Source organism: Folsomia candida, unplaced genomic scaffold, assembly GCF_002217175.1.
Source record: "Folsomia candida strain VU population unplaced genomic scaffold, ASM221717v1 Fcan01_Sc060, whole genome shotgun sequence".
Taxonomy (NCBI): Eukaryota; Metazoa; Arthropoda; class Collembola; order Entomobryomorpha; family Isotomidae; genus Folsomia; species Folsomia candida.
This window is the reverse complement of record NW_019091252.1, coordinates 128,021-153,096: the sequence shown is the minus strand read 5'-3', so window position 1 is coordinate 153,096 and position 25,076 is coordinate 128,021. Positions and strand designations below refer to the sequence as shown.

Genomic DNA, 25,076 nt, shown 5'->3' with positions numbered 1-25,076 from the left:
CGGATCGACCGACCTCGACAAAGACAACAATAACCAGTGAGGGAGAGAGAGAGAGGACAATGCATTTGAGCATTCAACCTTTTGTCTTCCATCCCAATGCGTAAATCCTTTGGTTGGAGGATGGTTGGTTTTAGGACTTTGTGCAGGACGACCGCAGCGAACGGGAGACATCACCAATTTGAAAAGAATTTCGGCCGTGTCTGCATTCCAATTGGAATCAAATCATTTCTGAAAATGGTCATTAGATTCCTATTCATTCGGACGCAGAAGAACTTGGCCCTGCATAGTTCCACTTCATTTTATGAATGATGGAATTTGCACCAGTTAGAATTTACGCCTAATCTAAATGAAATTTAGACAAAATATTGGGTAGAATAGAGTCAGATAAATACTGAAATTGTAAAAAATATCAAATTTAAGTTAAAAATTTGAAGCGGATGCAGTTTTAAAAGTTCAAAGTTTAAATTTCTCCCCTCCTCCAAGAGAAGAAGGTTATTGGGTTGCATTCATTTCTAGCTGAAGAAACTCCTTGTGAAAGCAATCTGGCGGAATTCAACCTTAACCGAATGCCCTTGCCCTTACTTTCTCCTTTGTAAACTTTCCTTTCTTGGTGGTTTGGTTGGTTAGTTGTTGGTTGGTTGGCTATAGGCGCGTATATAGGGCCTGAAGGTCTGCTTCACCACCACTTTCTCTCCATTTCCTCCTTTCTCCGACGACCGACTGACTCACGGTTTGATTGATACCTTTGATTTGGAAGGACGAAGGAACGTGGATTACTTCTCCATTTTTTACACGAACCATGAATCCACACGTGCCACCTTTGTCGAGGAAATATCTGAATATCTGGCTTGACAGATGAAAAATGAGAGGGAAACATCATTAAGGAGAAACCTCTTTTTGATTGAAGGAAAACTTGGTGATTGGATTCATTCGGAGTGTGTCCGCGGAATAGAAAATATTCATTTGGATTCATTCACGGGTGAAATTGCAATTCATTTTTCCACGAATTTCTCAAGGATTCACTTTATAAATGAATTAACTGTCATCGAACCTGCGTCTGAATTTTATCATGGTCATTAAATTTTGAAAGTTTTGCCCTTTTGCGTAGCATTGATAATCTGCACTGTTAAAAATGTGGTAGAGTCCCGGTACTGGTACTGATTTGGTAATAACTATTTGCCGGATTGGTAGTAGTTTCTTTCCGAGTGGTAAATTTTTAATTATAACACAAAATTCCTAAATATCTAATAATGCCCATTATTACCAGTGTCGGTAGAGACATATCCTCCAGTCAGTACTGATTTAATACCAGTTTTCTAAGACTACGCATCTCTACGTTAAATCGCAATATAGCGATTTCCAATGAGGATCAACACTTGACTCTATAATTTTCTTGGTGGCTACATTTTCCTGGAAATTTCCTCCTCCCTGGCGAGGACATGCCCGGCATAAATAGTGACGGAGGAATGAGCAGGCAGCGTGATTTTTGGCAAGGTTCCTCCTCTTGTGCAACATTTGGACTTTAATCGTATCGTAATCCAAGAAAAAGGATTTCCATCAAGCGAGCAGCTCGAGGCTGACAAGACAGAGCGACCCGACTGCTTTCTCCCACTTGCTGACTGGGGTTTCCCACCAGCCGACCAGCCAGGCACCATGGCAGGACGGAATCTCTTGACTTCTTGATGATGAGGATATCGATTTCAAAATTCGATAGAAACAGCAAATAAAGAGAGTGGGAGAGAGGGACCCAGACTAAATCGTGACTTGACTTGCACTCACTTTTTCTCCCTCCAACAAGAAGAAGAACCCACAACGGCGAGAAAGGAACCAGCCAAAAAAAAAAGAGAGGAGAAGACCTATTTACTAGAAATTGGATCCTGAGCGGTTTCGGATATCGGGTGAAGTAAATGGCGAAAAAGAGAAAGCGACTCAATTCCATTATCTCGAGAATAATGATCATCTCATCATTTCAGTATAATTACAGGAATTGTATCGGCGATGGTGGGTGGATAGGGGAGCGAATGTATTTTGGGCAGGTTCAGTTTAGTAAAAAAAATCTAGTGGGGCATGCCACTTTCGTGAGTCAGTCAGTTTTACACGTAGAGATCATAATAGGTCCACAGGAGATACCCGAACCACTGAAAAAGCGGTGATGATTTGGGTCTAATTTTGGTATTTGACATTGTTGTCCCACTTTTTGAGCTGGCAGGAGCCGGATTTAGGATTTGGTTTCACTCAAAAGATTTGCCAAGTTCGACACAGATAACGATCTCTTCAAATCTATTCAGTCCTGAATAGGTTTGGGATCGTTATCTATGATAATTACGTATCTATTTATGGTAGAGATGCACACACAATTATTTGCAAGCAACCGATACATATGCATGCAGAGCAGCGTGACATAATGGATTCTAAATCTGTGGTTTCATACAAAGCCTCGGGGATAAAATACGACATGTCCTTGGATCACTTTCCCCATCTCCGTGCATTGTTTAATCTTTGTCAAATTATGCAATTCCACATTTCTCACTCACTATGCTCCCCTCGTTTCATAACTTTTTACAACCTTGGTTCCTACTGCTGTTAAAAGAGCTCAGCCAGCAGCAGCAGCAGCCAGTCTCTCGTCATCATTACACGTCCTGATCTGAGCATAAGATAGGGGGAATGGCGTCTATTCATCAGTGTAGTCTTGCAAAATCAACATCTTCCTTTATCCCGTTTATCCTCTCCCTTCATGAAAGGGAAACTATATAGATTTTTCTATTTTTCTTATTACAACATTCTTTTTTCTCTTAATTTTGACTAAAAAGACCGGATCCACCCGCAAAAAAGGAGTAGTGCTGCTTTATTCCTTTACTCGTCCTCTTCTTGTACATATATTTCCTTCTTCTTCTTGTTCGAGATGTTTGGTTTAACCCAAATTCAGCTCGGCCGAATCGATTCTCAAGTCTTTCCTTTCATACGTAAAGTTTGCTACTTGTGTATCCACGTAAAAGTCGTGTGTCTAAGGACCGTCCTCGTCGAGTTTGAAGAAGAAGGAGGACGAGGAGGTAAAGAATTGAAGAGAGTGAGAAGTTGCCACTTTACTTGGGCCTCTGTCTGGCTTACAAGGGAACCTTAAGTACTGTCACCTCTCGATTTCCTTCGGAATAGCCTTAATCGACAGATAATTTAGTGAAACAAAAACTTTGTCATAGAACATGCGGTGCAAAATCGCGTTTTCGCGAAATATTTGGCGAGAGCTGCACCAAAACCTGCCATTTGCCCAATGCTTTTAACATAGCCACCAGCCTTTCGAATGATGAAATGAACTTTATAGAATCTCAATAAATTATATTTGTACCCGTCCGCGTAATTTCAGCCAGATCACGAATATGCAAAAAATGATGCAAAGATTCGCAAATTTTTTGCAAATTGCGAAAATATAAAAATATCCGCAAATTTGAATTTCTTCGTTTTTTTAATTCAACAAATTGATCAGTTTAACTGATATAAAATATACTTTTGTCATTGCAAAAAATTTGCACACATTTTCAAAAAATTGAACTTCGCAATTTTTCATGAAAATAAATTAAATAATCTATTTTTACGTGGTTTTCGTAATTATTTGTGGTATTTATTTTTACAAGTTGCAAAAACTTGGTGCAATTTTATAGTTCAATATGTAGAATTTTTTGCAATGTTAGCATGTTTTAATTGTTCAACAAATTAGCTTTTTTTATTCGCTCATACCAGCATATATGATAATTCTTAAGTTTCTATAAAAAGCAGAATTTAAAAATTGTAAACTTCAATTTTTTGCAAATTTTTGTAATTTTTTGGCAATCAGAAAAGTATACTTTATATCAGTTAAACTGATAAATTTGTTGAATTTAAAAAAACGAAGAAATTCAAATTTGCGGATATTTGCATTTTTGCAATGTGCAAAAAATTTGCGAATCTTTGCATCATTTTTTGCATATTCGTGATCGGGTTGAAATTACGCGGACAGGTACAAATATAATTTATTGAGATTCTATAAAGTTCATTTCATCATTCGAAAGGCTGGTGGCTATGTTAAAAGCATTGGGCAAATGGCAGGTTTTGGTGCAGCTCTCGCCAAATATTTCGCGAAAACGCGATTTTGCACCGCATGTTCTATGACAAAGTTTTTGTTTCACTAAATTATCTGTCGATTAAGGCTATTCCGAAGGAAATCGAGAGGTGACAGTACTTAAGGTTCCCTTGTTAGCTGAGCCTGGTGGGTGGGTTGGTTGGTCGGTGGTGGACGGGTTATTGGATGTTTTATTATGTGTGAGGGAGGCGAAGGAGGGGGTGAGGCAATCACGAGGAGAAAGTTGGACAAGAAAAGGACCACGTTTCTTGAATCATTCTGCAGTAACGAGCCCTTTGCATCCTCCTCAGAAGAAGAATGGGTCCTTGTAATATAGTGTAATTCGTTGCGGAGCAATTTCCTTGGACAAACACCCACTTTTTTTTCACATTACACAAGATCTATCGCCCAATCCCAACTGTTCACACTGTAGTAGTGCTCACTGTGTACAACGTATGTACACACGTATGGATGGAAGTATGGAAGTATGTACACAGAGAGAGAGGCATTCGGCCTGAATGGAGAAGATCTCACACACGAGAACAAACTTTCTCCCCATTTTCACCACTTTTTTCTCTGTTTGCTTCTTCCCAGGAAAGTGGGGAGTCTATTCCATAACAATAAAATAACCGGGGATGGGCATGTCGTAAGTTAGGCAGAGTAAATCTTGCCCTCTTTATCCCCTCCGATAACCTTGAGCTTGACACGTTGCTCATTTCATAAATTTGGAAAAAAGGAATAACAACAAGAGAGAACTAAAGTTTTCGAGTGTGTGTCCTATATGCATCTAAATGGCTGGGCTTCTCATGTAAATACGTACGGATACATGACACGAATCGGATTACGTACTTATCTACGATGCATTTTTATTACGACACACGTAACATGTCGTAAGAGTGGATTACCATGTACATACAACTGTGGGTTATGAAAGTGTGAAAATGACACGAACGAACAAAGTCTCGACTTACAATTAGTCTCTTGTCATCCTCTCACAAAGACTGAACTTGAATCGAAATCGGACTTTTCGCATGGGGGCAGAGGAGACATGATGATGAGCAAAGAGTGAATTTATCCGGACAAAGGGAGCACTTGAACTTTCACTAATTGGACTTGGACGACTATACAAACTTTACTTTAGCACCGTGTACGTATTTACTACGTACAACGACGGTATCCTGCAGAGTGAAATTTAATATGAACATCTACCCAGGAACAAGTATTCTCCCGGGTTTATAGTTTACATTATTTAGAATCCTTTCTCCAAAGGAGAACTTGTTCCGAGAATGGATCCAATACCTAACCGTTTGTGTAGCACGTATCCATCCAGCAGCAGATGGACGGACTTCTTGATGGCACTCGTACTATTTTGACGTGAGGTTGGAGGAATTTTGACATCGAGTTAAGGAACACTTTTCGAGTTTCGTTCCTTAGTTGAGCAACTTTGGGCGATAGTTTTGTGTTATGGAAAATTTTTAAGTAAAATAAAACACTGCGGGTTGGATTGGATGGGCAAACTCGTTTCGTTTAAAAATGCATGAGACATTTAAATGATTTCACTTTTTGAGAAACATTTTCTCCAGACAAAGTTACTGATTAATTCAAATTCTTTACCATCTATTAACAAGAAGGAGAGAAATTCTAAGAAATTGTAATTCTTGTTTGGAGATGGAAAAATAAAATGGAATACGTCTCACAGTGGAGAAAGTATGCATGCATAGTGGTAGGAAAGAGTGAGGGAAGGAAGGTCGTCGTATCGCCCTCATGGGAATGCGGACATCCTTCTTTTTAATTATTTCTCCATCCGGAGAGAGATCAGTCTGTCTAAAACTTCAAGTCGTGATGGGCCATAATCATTCTCAGTCCTTTCACTTAGCTCTTCTTCTCGTTTGAGTGTAAAATTAACAAGGAAAGTGAACTCTTTTTCCCCAGGTGAGCTGGCATCCTTTCTCGCCAACCCGAATACGATGGGACGATCCTCCGTTTCCAACAGCAGCCAAGGAGGCGAAGAAATCAGAAGTTATCGTTCCCCAGCTCTTCGGCAATTGGATAACACGTCGCTACCCTCGTCAGCGGCAGGGTCTCCTCTGAACCCGGGAGGGACAAACAATGGGATGAGTGGACCGGTCAACGTGACTCAGCAGCCGCCACCCAGCAATGCACCCGGGGTCCGAAGACCAATCCCCATTGTGGGCGTGCCCGGTGGGATTATTGGCGTCAAGTCTAATCTTGACTCGGGATATCCGTCTCCGCCACCATCTTATACGACGGCAACGGCTTCGTACACTACGGGTGGAAATGAGGTATGTACATATGGCGTTACTAAGATTTGCGTATGCTATCAGATTTGATCAAATTAGTGTCAATTTATCACAAATTTAATTCATATGAAACTTGCTAAAGACGCAATCCTGCAATGGTCAAACTTGGTAGAGATATTTGCATCCGAAGAGGAGAAAATTGGGATAAGTAAAGGCTAGTGTAAAATTTGTCAAATTTTTGTCACGTTTTCTCCTTTTCAAACTTCTCTACCAAACTTGAGAATTGCGAGATTGCGTTTTTAGCAAATTTCATATGAATTAAATTTGTTATCGAATGCAACTAATTTGGCCAAAATCTGAGAGTCTATGTTGAGAGACCTCCATTGTAAGTTTATAAATACGTGTACAAACAGTGCAGTAAGTAGCTAAAATGATACTCATTTAGGCTCGGGATCCTCCCCCGTATCATCAGGCGATTGCATCTGGAGGGATAAAGCATCCCCAAGCCCTGGGCCGCCCAGGAGTTAAGGGATCATCGTCATCTGGACTGGTGGGGAACAATCGGTACGCCACGATGGGTGGGCACGGCCACACCCATTCGTCCGGCAGCCACTCCCTCAGCTCCACTCCGACGGGCAATCAGGGCATCAGAAGCGTCGCTTCGACACCAATCTTCCCAAATATCGACAACTCTTGTGGGTGTCACAAGTGTCAGGTAAAAAAACACGCATATTTACCATATACATCCATTCTAGCGCAAAAGTTTTCCCAGTGTGAAACATTTTTAACACTCGAAATACATCATATTTCCACGTTACACATTTCACGCGGGGGTGTTGCGATATGGTATGCAAATCTCGACACAAATAAAATATGACGCAAACTTTCTCCCGTTTCGGGATCATATCCGTGCAGATCACCCGCTTACTTACATCGCTCCTCCACTCTCGCCCATAAATCCACCCAGACTTGTAAAAGTCTTCTCAATATTTGTGTCAGACTTATGAATGAAGTTTTTCCAAGGAGGCGACGTCGAGAGAAATCCAATAAATAAATCTTAAAGATTTTCCCCGTGATCCGAAAGGTTTGGATGATGTATGACGGCTGTTTTTTAAGCACGGGTTGAATCTCTGGCTTTGAATAAGTAAATGAAGTCAGGTCCTTTACTTAGTTCCCGTCTGGTAACTTGTAACTCCGACACAAGTTGTGAGCCACTGTTGCCACCAAGTCTCCGTCGGAATGATAATCTGGATATATTTATAGAAAACTTTTGAACGTGCACGTGTAGGCGGACATGAAGGAACCTGATTGAATTTTATGAGAACTTGCTGCAGGATTCATATCCATGTCAGAACAGCCAGAAGTGAGCATCCACACTGAATAGAAAAGATACTGGGAATGAAAAACTGCTGAATTTTTCATTTCGTGGGAGGATTAATCAATTATCGTTACGCATCAGCATTACAAGAGAAAAGTTTGTGAACATATTTTGCCAACAGGGCTCAAATTTCGGGGATATTTACGAAAAATTTTACAAGGCTGGGATCCTAATTTATCGCCCAAGCGAGGATATAGGATGAGGATGATGATGATGGTGCAAGTTAATGAATATTATAAATAATATCGCTTCTCATCGGTCCTCCATTTGGTTCAGTTTACAGAGGTGGGCAAAATACATTGGCAAAATATAGTATTTTGAACTCCGTTCTTCCCAGAAAACACAAAAATCTACGTGGAGAAAACAGAAGTCAGTCGAAAATACAGTTGTTTTTTTAATAAATTAACTTTTTATCGCTTCAAAATTTTTTATTCATAAAAAAATGTGAGACCAATATATTTTGACAGCGATACAAAGTTAATTTCTTTAAAAAAAACTGTATTTTTGACTGACTGCTGTCTTCTCCAAGTTGATTTTCGTCTTTTTATGGGTGAAACAGTCCTGGAAATCCAAACGCTGGGAATAACAGACCTCAAACCACTGCATTTTGACCCAGTATTTTGCCCACCCCTGGCTGGCAGTTTGAGTCTATAGGTCTGCGAACTCATCTTTCTCTCGTGTAATGCATGTGACATTTATTTGGTTTTGACACAGGAAATAACTTGACGTATAATTTGACGTGACCACACAGCCCTCTCTTTCACACTAATGACACACACCCTGGACGTGATTTCCATTCAATTGCATTCACACTTCTGAGAAGAAGGGAGTGAAAGTCTGCACCACAATTATGTTTGTTCAGTCATTCATTCACAGTTCACAGCGGCGGTGGTGTTGAGTAACCCACCACTAATTGAAGGAGCGAGCGGAGAAAGTTCGACAAAGCCTCGCGTCCTTATTTATCCTACATAATATTGCTTTTCATGCCAAGAAATAGATTGACTTTAGTGGAGAGGTGTGAGTGAAAGTGGAACCACAGAATTTCCACCTTCTTGATTCGTCCCATTCATAAATAATGATGTCACGTCACCCAAGTGGGTGCGAATCTTGATGCGAATCACATACATTTGTCTACGTCGGACCACCAGGGTTGGCGCTATGAGGCTGGGTGTCACATACTTATTTCTCGTGTAACAAGAGTAACTGTGTATTAATGAGAATGCGAATGACGTCAATTTGTTAATTTATTGAATTTGTGTAAGTCTATCACGTACCCATTTCCAAAAATTGTGCACCTATTCGTGTATGGTGAACTTTATGGCAAATTTGCATGTCACTTCCAAACTTGACCCCCAGTATCAAAAACATGACAATAATTCGTCTTTTCCAAGAATAACAAATTTTTCCTAAATTTATTGCAATAGTTTTTTGTAATTTTTTATTTATTTATTTCTTGTCATGTAGATAGAATTTGAAATGAAAGCAAACTTTCCCCCAGTTTTGACACAGAAACTTGCGTGTAATCCAATTATATAAATATCAATCGTGTCGTGTCATGTGACTTTTATATTTTTAGAAGAGTATTGAATAAACTGGTGTCAAATTCGGTTTAAAGCTGGTCGATTTCATGTAAACGAAAGTGAAATGGTATCTTCTTAAACCTGTAGAAAGCAGGATGTTTTTTGATATCAAATGCAATTTTTGTTGACAAAGAATATCCGGTTGTGACACTTTTTTAGCGAGAGAATAGCACATCAAATATCCTTCCCGTCCCATCCACCCACACGTCTCTGCATTTTTTTTTTGCTTACCACCCGTGACACGCTTTCACCTCGCTTCTCTGTAGCACGTGAAACAGGAAGTTGCTTCAGTTTTTGGCATTTTCACACAATTCCAATCTCATTCGGTCTGATCCATCTCCTTTTCCAGCGCTATTCAATTTCCACTCTCTTCCATTATTATCAAAGTAGATTGGTGTCAATGCCGAAATAAGTGAGGAGTGAGTGGGTGGTCCGGCAGAGGGGGGAAAGCGACAGGCGATGAATTCACAAATTCTTTGTGTCCATGTGAAATCTAGGCTAAACTAAACGAGCCTCGCGGTGGGGGTCGGACTCACAATTCTTTCTTTTCAATTTTTCTCTCTAACAAAAAAAACTAGATGTTCTAGTATTCCATTTCATGCACTCTAATAAGAAGTAAACAACGCAGTAACAAATTTGTCTCCGATGTAGGTTACGATTTGGTATACCGAACGGTTTATGGTTTTCATGATTATCAAAAAGCGGATATGTATTTACGATGAATAGCTGAAATATATACACGTATATTTAATGTTTTCGAAACCGCGTCAAAATATCTATAATATATGTGCGAAAGAAGCATTAAAATAATAATTTTCGTAAAATTTGTATTTTTTAATCGAATGCTCTGGATTTTTGTGGTCCAATTTCTTTGAGCAAAAAAAATTCGTAGTACATCGTTGAAATATATTTTTTAATGTATGTATTTAAAACAAAAAATATATAGGGGAATCCACCCACAAAGTTTGACCATTGGTCATCATCAAATGAAAAACTAGAAAATAAATGCATATCTGCCCTCTGATAATTATCTCAAAACTCATATTTATCATCCTGTTGTGTGCCATTTATTCCAGCGTATTATCAAGTTTGAGTCTCATGGAAAATTAGGTATTATCAACCGGTAGCAAATCGTTAATGGCCACAACGATGAAAATTTCGTTACATAATTTATCATGCACTCTCCACTTTAAAAGGACGATACCTTTTAACCTTGGTCGGGTAGACTGCACGACTGACTACGTGCAAACCTTTGCCATTGGTCATTTCATTGTACAATCATGACAGAATTTATTGAACCAGTGGAACTTGCGAGCCTGTACGTAATTTAATAATCTCAATCCGGAAACCAAAACACTCGTCTGGCTCGTTCAACGCAGCACTAAATTATGAAATCAAGGACAACATCTGGATTTCCTTTCATTTCAGGTTTTCTTTCCAAACTCAACGCTCACTTTCACTCACAGCCAGAGAGAAACATCACAAAGTCGTCGTATCCACCTAGCAGGATGAAAATTCTGTGAAATATGTACGACATTTGGCCGGAACAATGTGTTTGTGACAACATCAAACATGCCCTCTTTGTGTTTAGCTTATTGTGCACACTTGGCTTTTCTCTGCTAACTTTGTTAGACGCACACGAGCAGAAAAGCTGTTTGAATTTAGCATGAGATTGTAACCGTAAATATATCAAAATCAGAAATGTGAATGATCAAAGAGCGACATGATGACGTGAAAAACCGGATGACAGGATGTAAACTAAAAAGGCTTGTTTTTTTATGCTTGGAAAAACTTGTATACATTATTTCGTCGCAGAAAGTGATCTGCGACTTGACAATTTACACGGAATAAACAATTTTGTCATGTTTCCATCAAGTCAGATTTCTTTGCTGACAAGGTTAAGTAATTCCGCAGCATTAATCTGCAAACAAAAAATGTGGCGCGTGTCGTCCTTCAGGTACCCTCAAAATCGAAGTATGCAAATTAAATTAATAAGTATGTAAAAAAATGGTTAGAAAATTGTAGGGTAAAAATTGATTACATATAACGGGACATTGTACATTCTGATAATAATACAAAATTACAGCCAAATTAAGAATAACTTCCTATAATTCAATTCTGGTTTCGGAATTAGTTTGTTTTCTATTTCGCGTATGGCGTGGCTGAGGCAAATTGCGAAATATGGTATGCATAGGGAATTAAGTGGACCGGAAGGTGATCAAATTTGTTTCCACTTCTTCTTTAATAAGGAAGTGGGCAATGAACGAATCGCAGTAAACGCAGGATAAATTGAGCCACGTGTCATCCCAATCAACCTTTACGTGGGTGGCACACATACATAATATGAGAGTTTATGACCTTTACTTAAGTAGTATTAAGCAAGACGATTGATCCTGCGTCCATGAGAAAGAAAGGTTGTTTTTGGGCACAAACGCTAAGAATGGAGGTCTCTCAGCGTATGGTCTTAGATTTTGGCCAACCTAGGATTAATCGATCACAAATCTAATTCATGTGAAATTTGTAAATGACGCAATCTCCCAATGGTCAGGTTTGGTAGAAATTTTTGACTTCAAAGAGAAGAAAATGCGCCATAAAGTTGACAAATTTTACACTTTCCAAATTTACTGGGCGCTTTCTCTTCTTCGGATGCAAATATCTCCACCAAACGTGCCCATTGGGAGATGTGTCTCCTGTAAATTTCATATTAATTAAACTTGCGATCGATTGACACTATTTTGGCCAAAATCTGGGAGCATACGCTGGGAGACATCCTCCATTGTCAGTAGTATTAAATTGGATTCTTTCCATTCATACGAAACGAAATCCATATCTTCGACGAGGCCTTGGGAAGAGAACAAAGGGAAGAAATTAATCCTTATTTGGACGATATTATTACTGTATGGCACAGAAGATGTATACAATAATAAATACACCTGCTACTTAATTAAGAATCAGGAGAGAAAGATTACGTCTTGACACAAATAGAATTTTTGTATTGTCTCAAATAACACTATACACGTGTGTACTTTCACTCTTTGAAAACTGGTATTAAATCATTCCTGACCAGAGTACATATTTTTACTTTACCGACACGGTAATAACGGGCATTACCGTTTAGTAATGTTGTGGTAATGAAAAATTTACCACTCAGAAACAAACTAGTGCCAATCTGGTAGGAAATTATTACCGAATTAATACCAGTACAGATTATATATGCGTTTCTACCAGAGTTTTAGCAGTGTTCTTATCTCGCCTTGAGTGATTATGGATTTCAATTGTTTCCAACTTTCCCACCAGATTTCCTTGAGTATCTACATGCTCGCCCCATTTAAGGAATGAAATGGATTGTATAATCGCCGCTCTTTTTTTATTGGAGAACATTACGTTGTATAATGTCCCCGAATCGTATGTCCCCCACCCGTCCACGGGCAAAATGGGCAAAAAAGAGTAGAGGAATTGAATTAGAGCGAATTCACCAATCAACCTTTTCTCACTGGCTTTCTCTTTACTTTCACTTGTTCCACCCGACTTGGGAAAGATCACGCTAATTTCTAGAAAAGTAGCCTCCAGAAACCTTTACATTCTTGGAAGGTAGATTCTTTTTCTTCCTCCTCGAGTTTTTTTTGTTGGTTGGTGAAAGTAAAACTTTGCTCGTGAATTGCATCAAATGTCCCGTTTCCGAGGGTTAAATGACATTTCTTTACTACTTACTTTCCCTCAATTTACCTCCCATTCAGTTTTCCTCCAGTTTCAGGTGTACTATTTCTTGGGGTGGTGGTAGTAGGCACGTACCTACGTTCATGGGGTTAAAAATCACGTCGCGACAGATTTTATCAGCCCTTATTAATCATTCATTGCCCTCTTGTGAGGGTAGAATATACATAATTTTTATTGCACTTACCTCGCAGGAATCTAACTTAGTTTTTGTGATGATACAGTTTCAAAGAGAAATTTCATCTACTTAATTATGCGTTGTCAGTGGGTATATGTGGATGCCTGCAATCCTTGAATCTGCCTCGTCCGGTGTGTAACTACAGGTTTTTTTTATGGCTTTCTCCGATTTTATTGCTGCCGACAAGCAGCTACCGGTACAGACACTTTCTCCTCAACTATCTCCAAAACCACCACCACCACTTTCTCCGCTTTTCCTTCCTCTGTGCCTCAAAAATAGTCCGGCAGGAGCTACGAGCCTGGCCTTCGACTTTTCTCTTGTAGATTCGACAAGTTTGGCCAAGTTGGCAAAAGAAACCCATTTTATTATTGCATTACTAGCTTCCCAAGAATTTACGTGATCTAAAAGTCCGCCGACGTGGGAGGTAATCTAGCAAAAATGTGGGAACACTTATACTTTCCTTCATTCACAGCCCCCTGTGCATCAGCGGAAGGAGGTAAAAGTTGGCCAGGGAAAGTAGTTCTAGGCAAAGTCAAGTGCACCAAGTTTTACACGGCGGACGTACGAGCGAGGGAAAAACTTTTAATGCAAAAACCAATAAAAATCAAAGAATTTATGCGGACAAACAAACTTGCCGGCATTAATATTATCTTATAATATTATCTTGCAGGTTTTTTTGGGCGAAATTAAAATATTAAGTGACACATTGTCTAATTTTGCATTTCAGTTGCAAGGACGAACTCATGAGGGCGATTATAACGATGCAGTCTACATGGAGAGCCAAGGTTGGTCATTTACAAGGTTTTATAAGCATGACTCGCCAAAATGGTCAAAATGAAAACATTTTTACTCATTTTTTAGCTCGGAGAATTTGTTTTAAAATTATGAAAGACAAATTTGTAGTGAGTGAGTGAGTTGATTAATAGAATGGCGGTGAGGTTTTAATCCTATTTCGATGAGATTAAATTTTTCTGAAGGGTTCTTAACCTTGAGATCTCCTCCGTCAAAATCTTATCAAATCTGGAGTGTACATTTTTTCTAATTGGCAACGACCTGCTCTACAAATTTGTCATCCAGCATTTTTAAGAAATGATTAAAAATGTGCTGATTTGGACACTTTTGGTGATGAGACATCGAGTCCTACATTAAAGCATTAAGTCGTACCAAGGGCATTAAAAAGTGCAAGTTTTTAACTCATTCTCCTCTAATTTCAGCTTTTCTCATGCACGAAATAATGGTAAGTGACAGACAACAGTCCAGGATTATGAACTCCTTTATTTTTTAACCCATTCATTTTTATCTACACAGACGGACGGGATGGCGTTCTGCTCCATCGTTTAAGCAAATTGGATTACCAAGCAAGCAGAAAAAAATGAACGAGTTTCACAAGATTCTCAACTTGTCAACTTATGCACGTAACAAGGGCAAGATTTTTCTCGTAATGATGTATGTACACATTTATGTACATATACTAACAATCAATTAAAGCATGGTTTGCCAGTTTTTCTACAAGAAATCTGTCGAATCATGTTCTTCTTCTGTACTTTCTCTCTGAAAGTTTACTTTTCCTTCAAGAAAGGGGAAAAATAAGTATGTACTTTACGTAAGTTTTAAAGAATAGAGAAACATGCATGCATAAGCAACTTTTTAAATCTAAATGTCACAACAATTTGTCAATGTTACGTATGATGAAATGCAGTATTAGTTTTCAATTCGACGCACGAACAAGTTCTTTCAAATTTTCAGATTCACCTCCTATAAGTAAATATGCCATATATTTACCTGATATAACTTATTGCACAACTTTCCCCCTGAATTTTTAGCCTATCATCATCAATTCTCTGGAAATACGTATCTGTCTGCCGAATTTTAAGCCAGTGTAGTGTAGTAGATACTTACAATGACCAAAATTTGGGATTAAGGGCATGCACGCATGGTCGACTCGCTTCCTTCCCTTCTCCCAACAAGAGAAGATGGGTATGAATCGGAACTGCGACTGAAATGTGTACCTCTGAACGCGTGGGTTATCCAAAGATAACATTTTCTCACTCCGTGCATACTTTCTCCCACACGAATTGACACCTGAACGCACAACAATTTGATATTTCTAAGATTTTAAAGTAGTTAAAAATTAGGACGAAATCTGTACTTGCCGACTCTCATTTGTCACGTCATAGAGAAGCGAATGGTATAGAGAACCCAACTCAAACTGTGAAACGATGCGGAATAATTTGCTCGAAGTAAAGAGTAAGAAGGGAAAGAGAAACGGGTGGAATAAAGTCTGGAGAAATTATGCTTCTCCTCAGTGTAAGAGATTTGGGGAGAAAACTTTATTGAACTGGGCTCAATAAGTATGAGACGAAAAAGTGGGTCTACTACTTGAATAATATGTATGTAAAGATTAGTGATAAAAATTGCAAGTTTTTTATAGAATCCTCCTCTTTCTTTCTTTCTCTCTCTCATATGTGTCCTTATCATAATCATCATCATTTTCACGCTCGTCATTACTGTCATCATCTGAGTCGACCCAATCGACCTTAGTTGAAGGAGGTGATTTCATTTCTTCATCTCTTCAGCCCGTGTATGGATTGGATCAAGTCCTTGTGTGCATGATGAAGGATGGAGGAACTTTCTCTGCCCGACCTTAATTTTATTCCATCCATCCATCCATCCATCCACTTTCTCCTGGCTTTCTCTCCTCTCCCCTCCTTGCTACCTTGCTACCTCGCTTTCTCTCTTAACAGTCTTGTTACGGTGTGTGAGTAGTGGTTCGAGAGGGAAAGTGGTGGTGGGCACGGCTCAGCATAAGTGAGTCAAGCATCAAATCACAGGCCCAAGGTTGTCTCTTTTTCTCTCTGGGCCAACTCTTGGAGAGTGAGCCGACATCATCGTCTCATCGGAAAGCAGGGCGAAAGTGGTTGTACATATGTACGTAACGTACGTAGCAAAAGCAGTGGCAGGCAGGCAAGTCGGCTCATTTGAAATATTGATTCAGCCAGAATATCTTAGGCAAATTGTGTCTGCTTTTGTAACTTTGTCTGTTGACCGAGTTGTCGGAGGAGGCAAGTCAAGACAGGCAACTGTTGGTCCAGTCAGATGGAAATCTAGGGCTAAACATGGGACTCTGCTGAGTGAGTGAAGCAATCAAACGGTTAGGGAGGGATGGAGATGGCAGGGTTTGGGCTACGTAATAAGGTTGGTTAGGATACTTGTGTTAGGAGAGGAGTAATTTTCTTGCCCGTCTTTCTTTGTGAAGGTGAAACTGACGGAGTGAAGGGAAGGTTGTGGATTTTGACTTTAAGCTTGGATTGAAAATTTGAAAATTGATGGAAAGTGGAATCGATTTCGAGTGATGTTTGATCTGTCAAAATACTCCATGACGAAGGGAATACAAGAGTTGCACTAGGATTGAGTTTGTGCTTCGTTTAGTGTAACAGGTTTAGGTTACTGTTTTCTTGGAGAGAGAGAGAGAGAGAAAACTCATTTTTTCAACTAGATTTTGTTGATTTGTTTCTTGTTTCCATTCTGGAAAGTGAAGCGACATGTCCATGTCAGCTAGTAGAGAAAAGGGAAAATGGTTGGCTCAGTTTTTCGGAGGAGAGAAAGTTCCAAATTCTGTCCAACTATTCATACATATTCGTTGTTGTTCAACTTTTCGAATGGATTCATGCTTGATATTTGTAGTTTCTCCGAATTTTGAGGAGGATGCTGACACATTACAAATTACTATATTTTGTGCTGTACTGCACGGCCTACTTTATGATATTATGATTAAAGCAATTTCCCTCGCACAGCGTGATGTAGATTAACATTATACTCCAAGATTTGTGCTGGATGATGTACAACAACAATTTTCCCCGAGCATTATGTATAATTGAACGTTCCAGCACTTTCACCAGGCTAAATGACTTTCTTCCCCTGAAACCGTGCCGGCCTCAACAAATCCCCAACAAATCCACCAGTCTAATTACTTTGCTGGCTTTAGAGTCACAGAGAGGAGGAGCATTTACTTATTTAATGGAAGTGCACTGAAAAGTGAAAACAGACCGTGGGACAGATACCTACCTGGGCTAGAACTACGACGCATCACGAGATCGATCATGGCTTGAGATGGATTTGTTAACGTTTGTATGAATTCATTGGGTTTGATTTTTAAAGGGAAATATCAAGATTCACGAACTTCTTGCACGTTCTACTTGAATTTATTCATAATATTGTTTTTAAAGTCCGGGTATGGTGAAATTACATAATTTTTCTGCATAATACTCTTATTGATTAGTGTAATTTTGACTTCCAAATTATGTAAACAGCATTGTTACATAATTCCAATTAGTAAAATCGTAAATTGGGAAGGAATTAGCAAGAGCAAACCCTATTTATTAAGTCTATGAACCAAGTGCTTGTCAAATGGAGGCTGAAAAGCTATAGGAGAAACACAATTAGGAACTTTGACAAGATATCATCATCCAAAAATCACCAAAAACACATTGGATACCTTAGATTCTGATTATGGATTTTATCATATCACGTGAAACGGAGTTACATAGAAAGCTCTCTTATGTTAAGTGGCATTTATGCCATAAATCTTATGCAACTTCACATAAAACCCGAAAAATCACAAGCTCCCGAGTTGACAAACGAATTAAACTAAGGAATAGTTATTTAGTCTTTCCCTTCTATTCCTAAATCAATGCACATTACTCAAAAGAGTAAATTGAGACAAGTACATTACCAAAGTTTTGACATTTAGTAAATTGAGTTTTCCACCCAGAAACCTTGACTCACGAGTAAAACGCAGCGCAGCAATGAATCGATCCCTCTCTCTCCTTAATCTGTCAAACAAGCAGGAGAAGAAATTTAAAAAGTTACGCTTACGTAACCCACATCATCCCATTCTCCCTAAACTTTTGTCACCTGCCCGAATTTTCATTACCTTCACATGCCACGACATAAGAGAGAGAGAAAAAGGGATAAAGTTATCCGGATAAAGTTGCGTGACTTGATTTTCCTTTGTCTCTCAAGTACATGTTTAAGTGGCTGACCACAAAACACTCTTTCTCTCAAAATACTACTTCCCCCCATTCCCACGCACTCAGAAAACCCGTTCTATCCATCTTACGTAAGGGGTCTTCTGTTTCACGTCAGTCAATTATCATACGTGTGGCTGCACTTTCTGTCCTGGCAAAGTTTCAAGAAGAAGACTTGCTGAAAGGAAAAAGTGGTCAGGAAGGAAAGAAGTTATGAAGAGTAAGTGGTGGGATTGCATTCCTGGGGAAAATTGTCAGGAGGATAAAATTTTAACCGACTTTTGTGTGGACATACAACGTATTCCACTCTTCTTCGGACTCGTATAGTCTCTCCTGGGGAAGGGGAGGAAAGTTTGCTGAGTGAATTGTGAAATGGGTTCAGGTCAGAGAAATCGGGAAAGAGAATCTTAGCAATTTAGCAGAACAAGAGAGACCAAAGTTTATAAGTTGAATGCAATGCAATCTCTTTTCGCAACATTCAATTTCGCAACGCATACACATCTTATCGTGCTTGCATACGTAGGGGGAAAGTGAGTGAGTGAGTGAGTATCTGTGTCGTAGGGACGACTTTATTCCACTTTTCTTCCCAGAGAGGAGTTGGCTGGGTTTACGCAGGAGTTTATTAAGTAAGTACATCCATCCACTACCTGAGGACACACAATCGTGGTGGTGACAGTGTGCGAAATGTCTGAAAGTACGAAAATGGTTAGAGGTGAAATGTGGAGAAAGTTGAGATGCTTTCACAGCTCGGGGCACACACGCGTCGAGGTGTTGGTGATATGGCTTCGTTTTTTTATTCTGGAGGTGTTTGAGCTGCGTTAAGTAGAGAGTTGGAGTAGATTTTGTCCCGGTATGTGTATCACTTTGTGGCAAATGCCTAAATGAACGTGCCATATAAATTGTTATCTCTGCCTCTATTTTGTCCACTTAAGTATGTGCAACCTTCAAAAGTTGGTTGTTGCTGAATGAAATATTTATATACGTCAGGAAGGAAGAAGGGCATGGAAACTTTAACTTTGTTTCCTCCTCCTCCTCCTCCTCTAATCATCCACCCACCCGAAGGACCGGGACTAGATGAAAGCTTTATTATGTACGCGATGAGTAATATTGCATTTGCAAAGTTTGCCTATACTAAATCCCCGCAGGTTGTGAGGAGGATGATGATATTAAACCCAAAGATAAACCGTTTAGATTAGAGACATTAGTGCGAGTTATGGGCAGCTGTGTGAAACTACAACTTTGCTTCTAAACAGTTTCGACAAAATAATATTATCAACTCGACCCAGAGAGATGCGATGTGATGAGAAGGAGGTAGGCATAGGCTGCTAAAATCTATACGGTTTAGTATCATCACGGCAAATTAGACCAAGGACGAGGCTCTCGTTGGGTGCTGTGCTGGGCTCTTTAGAAAATGCGATTAGTAACTGTTTTGTAGCGTTGTGCATTGTGCCCGATGATGATGATGAGTTGCTTTTACCACCACACAATTCACGTCTCATGTCCAGAATTTAATCCGCCGAGAGAGCTTGGGTGGTGGGAGAGAGGATACAATGGAAAGTGTGGGTGGGTGGGTGGTATTTGCAACAAAGCAACAAAGTGCAAAATTTATGATGGGGTTTCCTGCAACTGGTACGTACATAAATATCAGAGTTGGTGAAAGTATGTAATCTCTAAAATTTGCACATATCATCCCTGTAAAAATAAAGTGGAAGGATTTTCTTGCTTTGTGGAGCTTATGTAGTTCTGATAAATGCGCAGTTTGAATGTCCACCATTATTCCACGTAGAGAGAGGGGATGCTATTTAAATATATTAATTAAACAGTGAACCAACGATGCATCCGACCAACAGCTTATCTTCATTATTAGTGAGCATACATCAGGCAGGAGATAATTTTCTTGTTACACTCGTCTTCTCCTGACTAACGAGGTGGTTTCATTTTCATTCCTCCCCGGAATTACACACTCTCTTGACTTTCATCATTTCCTGATAATTTAAGAAATTGGATTACATTTCATTTAAAGTGAAAGTGAAGTTGGGGGCAAGTCGGCCAAGAATGTCATCTCATTAAATGATTTATCCTTCCTTCTCAGAACCACCAGCGGCCTGCTCAAGTTCTCAGAGTTATGAGACATTTTTTCCCTTTCTCTCTTCTCCACGATGATGATTATACCAACCAAAGGATAACATAAGGGTTGGACATGACGGCGGAGAAAGTTGTGGTTCTGGGACACTCATTCCGCAGACCAAGCACTTTGTCGGCATGGGGAAAATTGCAATTAAAAATTTTGTACGATTCAAGAAGAAGAAGAAGAAGAAAGAGGAATGAAATTGCACATTTTTTGCTGACCCAAGAAGAGTAATTTGGAGGCAAGTTTTGTGCGTTGGGTTGGCCGAGAGAGAGATGATAAGGTATGGGAGAAGGAAGACTAATAAATTCTACTGTTTTCTCCCAAATGCTCATGAACTTGAAGTCCTGCGACATTTGGCATCACGATCTGGATCTAGATCAAGTTTTCCTTCTTCTCTTTCTCTCTGCTAACTCTTTCCTTTGTGGAGCGAGATCTTTAATCTTTTACGGATTTGTGGTTTGTTGGCTACAGTAAAAGAAGACCTGACTTTTGGCTAGGTTTTTGTGTGCGGAGGGAGAAAATGATTACAGTCTTAGAGGCACGCGATCTGATTTAGGGTTCCGATTAATAAATTATTATCCTTTCTTTCCTGAAAATTTTGGCAAAGTTTAGAAAATAATGAGAGATCTGGTCCAAAATGTTATGTCGAGTTCGAGTGGGGTTCTTTAGAACGTAGTTTTATTCTTTTGTAGGAAAAACGACATGAAAGAATTTCTCTTGCTATGGATTGAAAATCTGTGTCAAAACTTTCTCCTCTTGGAAAATTATGTAATAGTAATTAATTTGAGATTAATTATTGAACTGAAAATTTTGGAAATGACTTGCATGATTCGTGTTCCGATAAGATATATAAGATTAGATTATAACAACGTACGTAACAAATTTTAAGTGGAGGTGTGACCACTTTGATTAAAATTCCAATATTTTCGGAATTGTGCACTGCTTAATGTAATGTAATGTAGGTAGCAAAAGATAATTGCATTAACATTTTATGATTGTATTTAATTAATTAGTAAATAGGATTTACTAATTTAGAATTAGTTTAGAATTATTAACTTAACTTTTCAGTGTAACAAAGAAGAAGAAGTTTAATGAAAGTTTGGGATTACGGGAAATGTTTAAATTTGTACATACAAACAATTAAGAAATTTAAGAAATGCATTCTATGTAGAATAGCAGAACGGAGCTGGAGCTGGTCTCCTATTCTGATAAGTTATTATCGAAATATTTAATAGAAATTGATGTGTTAAGTAAGTACTTAGAATTAAAGTAAAGAATGAATATGCAAATGCACAACGAGTGGGCAAGACCGTGAGAAACAACGCTGTGACAGATTTGACCAAATCAAATTATTGGAATTATATGGATTTTTTGTAACGTGCGTACCTTATCTTATTGTTAATTATTTAGTCGTATGAGTCAAATTGAGATGTATAATATTTATAAGTAAATAGCCAGACTTTCCTTTCCACGCGACTTTCTTTTCCAAAATTCGAAGCAAAACTTTACCAACGTGATTTAGGAGGAGATTTTTGATACCTTGTCGTATCCTACTACTACAATCACAAAAGTTCAAATCAGAGACTTAACTATGCTAAAAATACAACTCTACAAGGAGTGAAAGTCAGCCAGTCAAAATTTTCAGAATGCCGAATTCAGTATTCATTCACTCGCGCATTCGTACCGTCAATTAGTTTGTGGAGTTCAACCTCGATAATATTTTGTAACAAAATTTTAAACAGGCAACAAAACAAAATTCGCTAATCAGGAAAAAAAGTATTATATTCGAGAATGATTGGATGAATGGAATTACATGATCGCCAATTTTGTGAAAATTTATGGCGATGGTTATTTGTCAATCACAATTCAATTATTGAAATCAGATTCATTCATCTCTCTCTCTGCTATCGGTATATAAATATTTACTAAAGTACATAAACCAATATTGATGTTTGATACCAAAATGCAACTGTCAATGTATTGATAACAATGTAATGGCTATTTTGAGCTGTAGAATTTAATTGTGTAATACCACGTATTTATGCACAAGCTCGTAGGAGAGCTTGCAGATTAATTGGATTCGACTTATTCTCATGAAAATGAGTTTGAGTTAAGCCAGGATTTTATTATTATATGGATATAAAGCTTATCAAGCACTGATTTACTTGAAGAAAAACAACTTGTCGGTGCTACGTGTGCATTCTAAATTATTGCCAATTGATTGGTTAATTGTATAACTTATGTAAAAGATATTATTCTTCTTGGTGTACAACTTGCTTTGTGGTTGTTGTAAATAAAATCTCAAATGAAGAAATATGATACCGATTGCTCATTTTCTATTAACGCATACTGAAAGAGATACATTTAAAATGTAAGTATTTAACTAAACGATATTTTTGTGTTGACATTGCTATAAAGCGCGATGACAAATTAGAATGCTAACAGTTCGGAAATCGTAATATCACGAATACTTGTATTAAATATATATATACTTATAATCTACATTTGTTGCGTTGAATTTCCGTTCCATGTCGCTTTCTCTTCGTCCGAATCTTCCTCTGTGTTGCGAAGTCTGTGGATATTTCCGTCAGTGCTTTTTTTCCTTGAAAAATAAAAATGAAACTGTAACATTTGCAAAGAAAATCAAACTAGTTCAAAATTAAAATATGTATATTTACCCTTCTCCGGATTTGTTACTGGCATTCTTCCTATTTCTTAACTCTGCTGCTCCGGCAGCCTGGCTTTGATTAGATGATCCGGCCGTACTTGAGGAAGGAGTGTCTTCAGCACCAGAATTACCAGGAATGGGTCGAGTACGAGCCGTAGTTGGTCGTTGGTTTGTTGGTGGAGCGGTTGGCGTTGTCGAAGTACCAGAGGAAGGGAGGGCTCTTTGGAGTAAAGAGTAAATAAATGTAAAAGGGATGACCAAATAGCTCACAATTAGTGAAATCCATCTCCCTATTCCAGATCCGCCACCACCGAGAGATGAAGTTGATCCGGAAAGCTGTCAAACAAAGATAATTAATGATTATTCTACTGCCAGTTTGAACTACAGGTTCATATTTTGGATTTACGGGTAGAACCAACAACGCGGCTGAAGGAACAAGGCCGAGGTCGCGTAGTGTGGAAACATATTCCGCATTAGTAAACTGTCGGCGTGGGTAGGCGACGGAGAGTGTAAATTGTCTGTAATATAAAGTAGTTGGAGCATTGTAGTCGGCACAAACAATCATCGATACAATTAAATACATATTTCCTCGCAAATAATTCTTTTTTAAAATAAATATCCTACCTGAATGGTAAATGATTGCCATCCAGCAGAAAGGTACGAACATCTCCAAGTGTGACACTAGGTTCAAACGCATGTGAAATAGAGGATCCAGACGGTAAGCGAAATTGAAGTCGGGCCATGCCACTGTAATCTTTCGGAGCTGAAGCACCTGTTCCTAACCCGACTGGTCGAGACCCCGCTGGTGGCGCAGAAGAAGATTGATCATCTTGAGGGGGCACTGGTCCTTCTTGTAGATAAGAAACGTTCGATCTTGCATTTCTTGCAGCTCTATCCTGAGCAATTTGTTCACGCAATCGTTGTCTCAATTCTTGGTCATCTTTCTTTTCCTTCTTCCTTTGCTCAACCAATTGCTTGGCTTCTTGCTCATCCTGCCATCGTTTCAGTTCGGCGAGACCTTTGCCCATATCACGGCGCTCTCTTTCTTTACGTTTAACATCCTGTTAAAATTAGTTAACCTAGTTAGTTAATAATAATTCAATCAATTGTAAAAATTAGTTATTATTACTTCAGCCTCTTCAGCAAGTTTTTGCTGTCTTTTAGCTGCTGCGAGTCGTTGTGCCCTCTCAATCTTATCTTCCATTGAAAGATTTTCTTGATTTGCTGCAAATTCTGCTTGACGTACGGCTTCATTTGCATTTGACAATGCCTGGGCTGTCGCCGAGGTTCCGGCGGCGGCATTAACTCCGCCATCCGCCGCTACTACTGGTGCTGGTGGCGATACTTGTGGCGCAGGCGGAGCGATTGAAGCACTTAACGCAGAACAGTGACGAGAATATGCCGACTGAAATTTTACTTTTAGTTCTGAAGACGTGTGCGGAGTAGAAATGACTTCAAGTGGGGAACCACGATCCCCAATTAGATAAATAGACGGTGATGGGGCATTCGTATCTAATTGACATAACAGTATCCCGTCGTTCAGTTAAATAGTAAAATCAAGTATTAGACAGTACTAATTTTTTTAAATACTTACAAATCTGTGCAAATTGTTGATGCGATTCCGAATTTCCTGTGATTCGAATACAAACAAATTTTCCAGCATTCATGACGACTTGGACTTCTTCTCCACTCAGTGACGCTTCTAATTCTTTAGAGCTATCGTCATCTCCTGTAATTCGCCAAATATTACATTCATGTTGTTCAACGAGCTTTATTTATTATTTACTTACCAAAAATCCCTACACCAAAAACGGCACCTTCAATCTGCGCCTTCTGCACAGCTTCCACAATGTTTCCTTCAAACCACTTCATCCTCGAGGTGGGTGTGGTTGGATATAGATAATTACAGCTTTAAATTGCAAGCAATTATTTAGCTAAATTCCAGTCAGACTTTTGCTACGTGTCTTTCTTACGAAAATCAGCAGAGAATTTGACTTTCCCGTGGAAAGGGGATTCAGAGACACGTTTTCCATGCAAAATATAGAC

The 25,076-nt window shown here is 38.9% G+C and overlaps 2 protein-coding genes across 2 annotated transcripts in view; one reads left to right on the top strand and one right to left on the bottom strand.

Moving 5' to 3' along the window:
- LOC118433589 (PIN+ prion protein RNQ1-like) overlaps nucleotides 1-22,681 on the top strand; it is a 29,901-nt gene extending 7,220 nt beyond the window's left edge. Inside the window, exons 3-7 of the mRNA XM_035845641.1 lie at nucleotides 6,026-6,396; nucleotides 6,800-7,069; nucleotides 13,932-13,989; nucleotides 14,419-14,441; nucleotides 14,513-22,681. Of these exons, the coding sequence (XP_035701534.1) occupies nucleotides 6,026-6,396; nucleotides 6,800-7,069; nucleotides 13,932-13,989; nucleotides 14,419-14,441; nucleotides 14,513-14,545 (755 nt within the window). The 3' untranslated portion in view covers nucleotides 14,546-22,681. The remainder of the gene's footprint in view (nucleotides 1-6,025; nucleotides 6,397-6,799; nucleotides 7,070-13,931; nucleotides 13,990-14,418; nucleotides 14,442-14,512) is intronic.
- On the bottom strand, nucleotides 22,677-25,019 carry LOC110862530 (UBX domain-containing protein 4). The gene is made up of 7 exons (XM_022111738.2): nucleotides 24,821-25,019; nucleotides 24,625-24,759; nucleotides 24,160-24,542; nucleotides 23,655-24,091; nucleotides 23,437-23,548; nucleotides 23,041-23,366; nucleotides 22,677-22,964 (listed from the first exon to the last, which is right to left on the bottom strand). The coding sequence occupies exons 1-7, from the start codon at nucleotides 24,900-24,902 to the stop codon at nucleotides 22,862-22,864; spliced, it is 1,578 nt and encodes a 525-aa protein (XP_021967430.1). The 5' UTR covers nucleotides 24,903-25,019; the 3' UTR covers nucleotides 22,677-22,861.
- Nucleotides 25,020-25,076: the final 57 nt, after the last annotated feature.

Bases quoted from the DNA above. Each gene is read 5' to 3' on its own strand.
- LOC110862530 (XM_022111738.2), bottom strand. From the start codon at position 24,902: ATGAAGTGGTTTGAAGGAAACATTGTGGAAGCTGTGCAGAAGGCGCAG. The intron at 24,760-24,820 runs GTAAGTAAATAA...GGCGAATTACAG, and splicing joins TTTTGGTGTAGGGATTTTTG to GAGATGACGATAGCTCTAAA. The intron at 24,543-24,624 runs GTAAGTATTTAA...TATGTCAATTAG, and splicing joins TCAACAATTTGCACAGATTT to ATACGAATGCCCCATCACCG.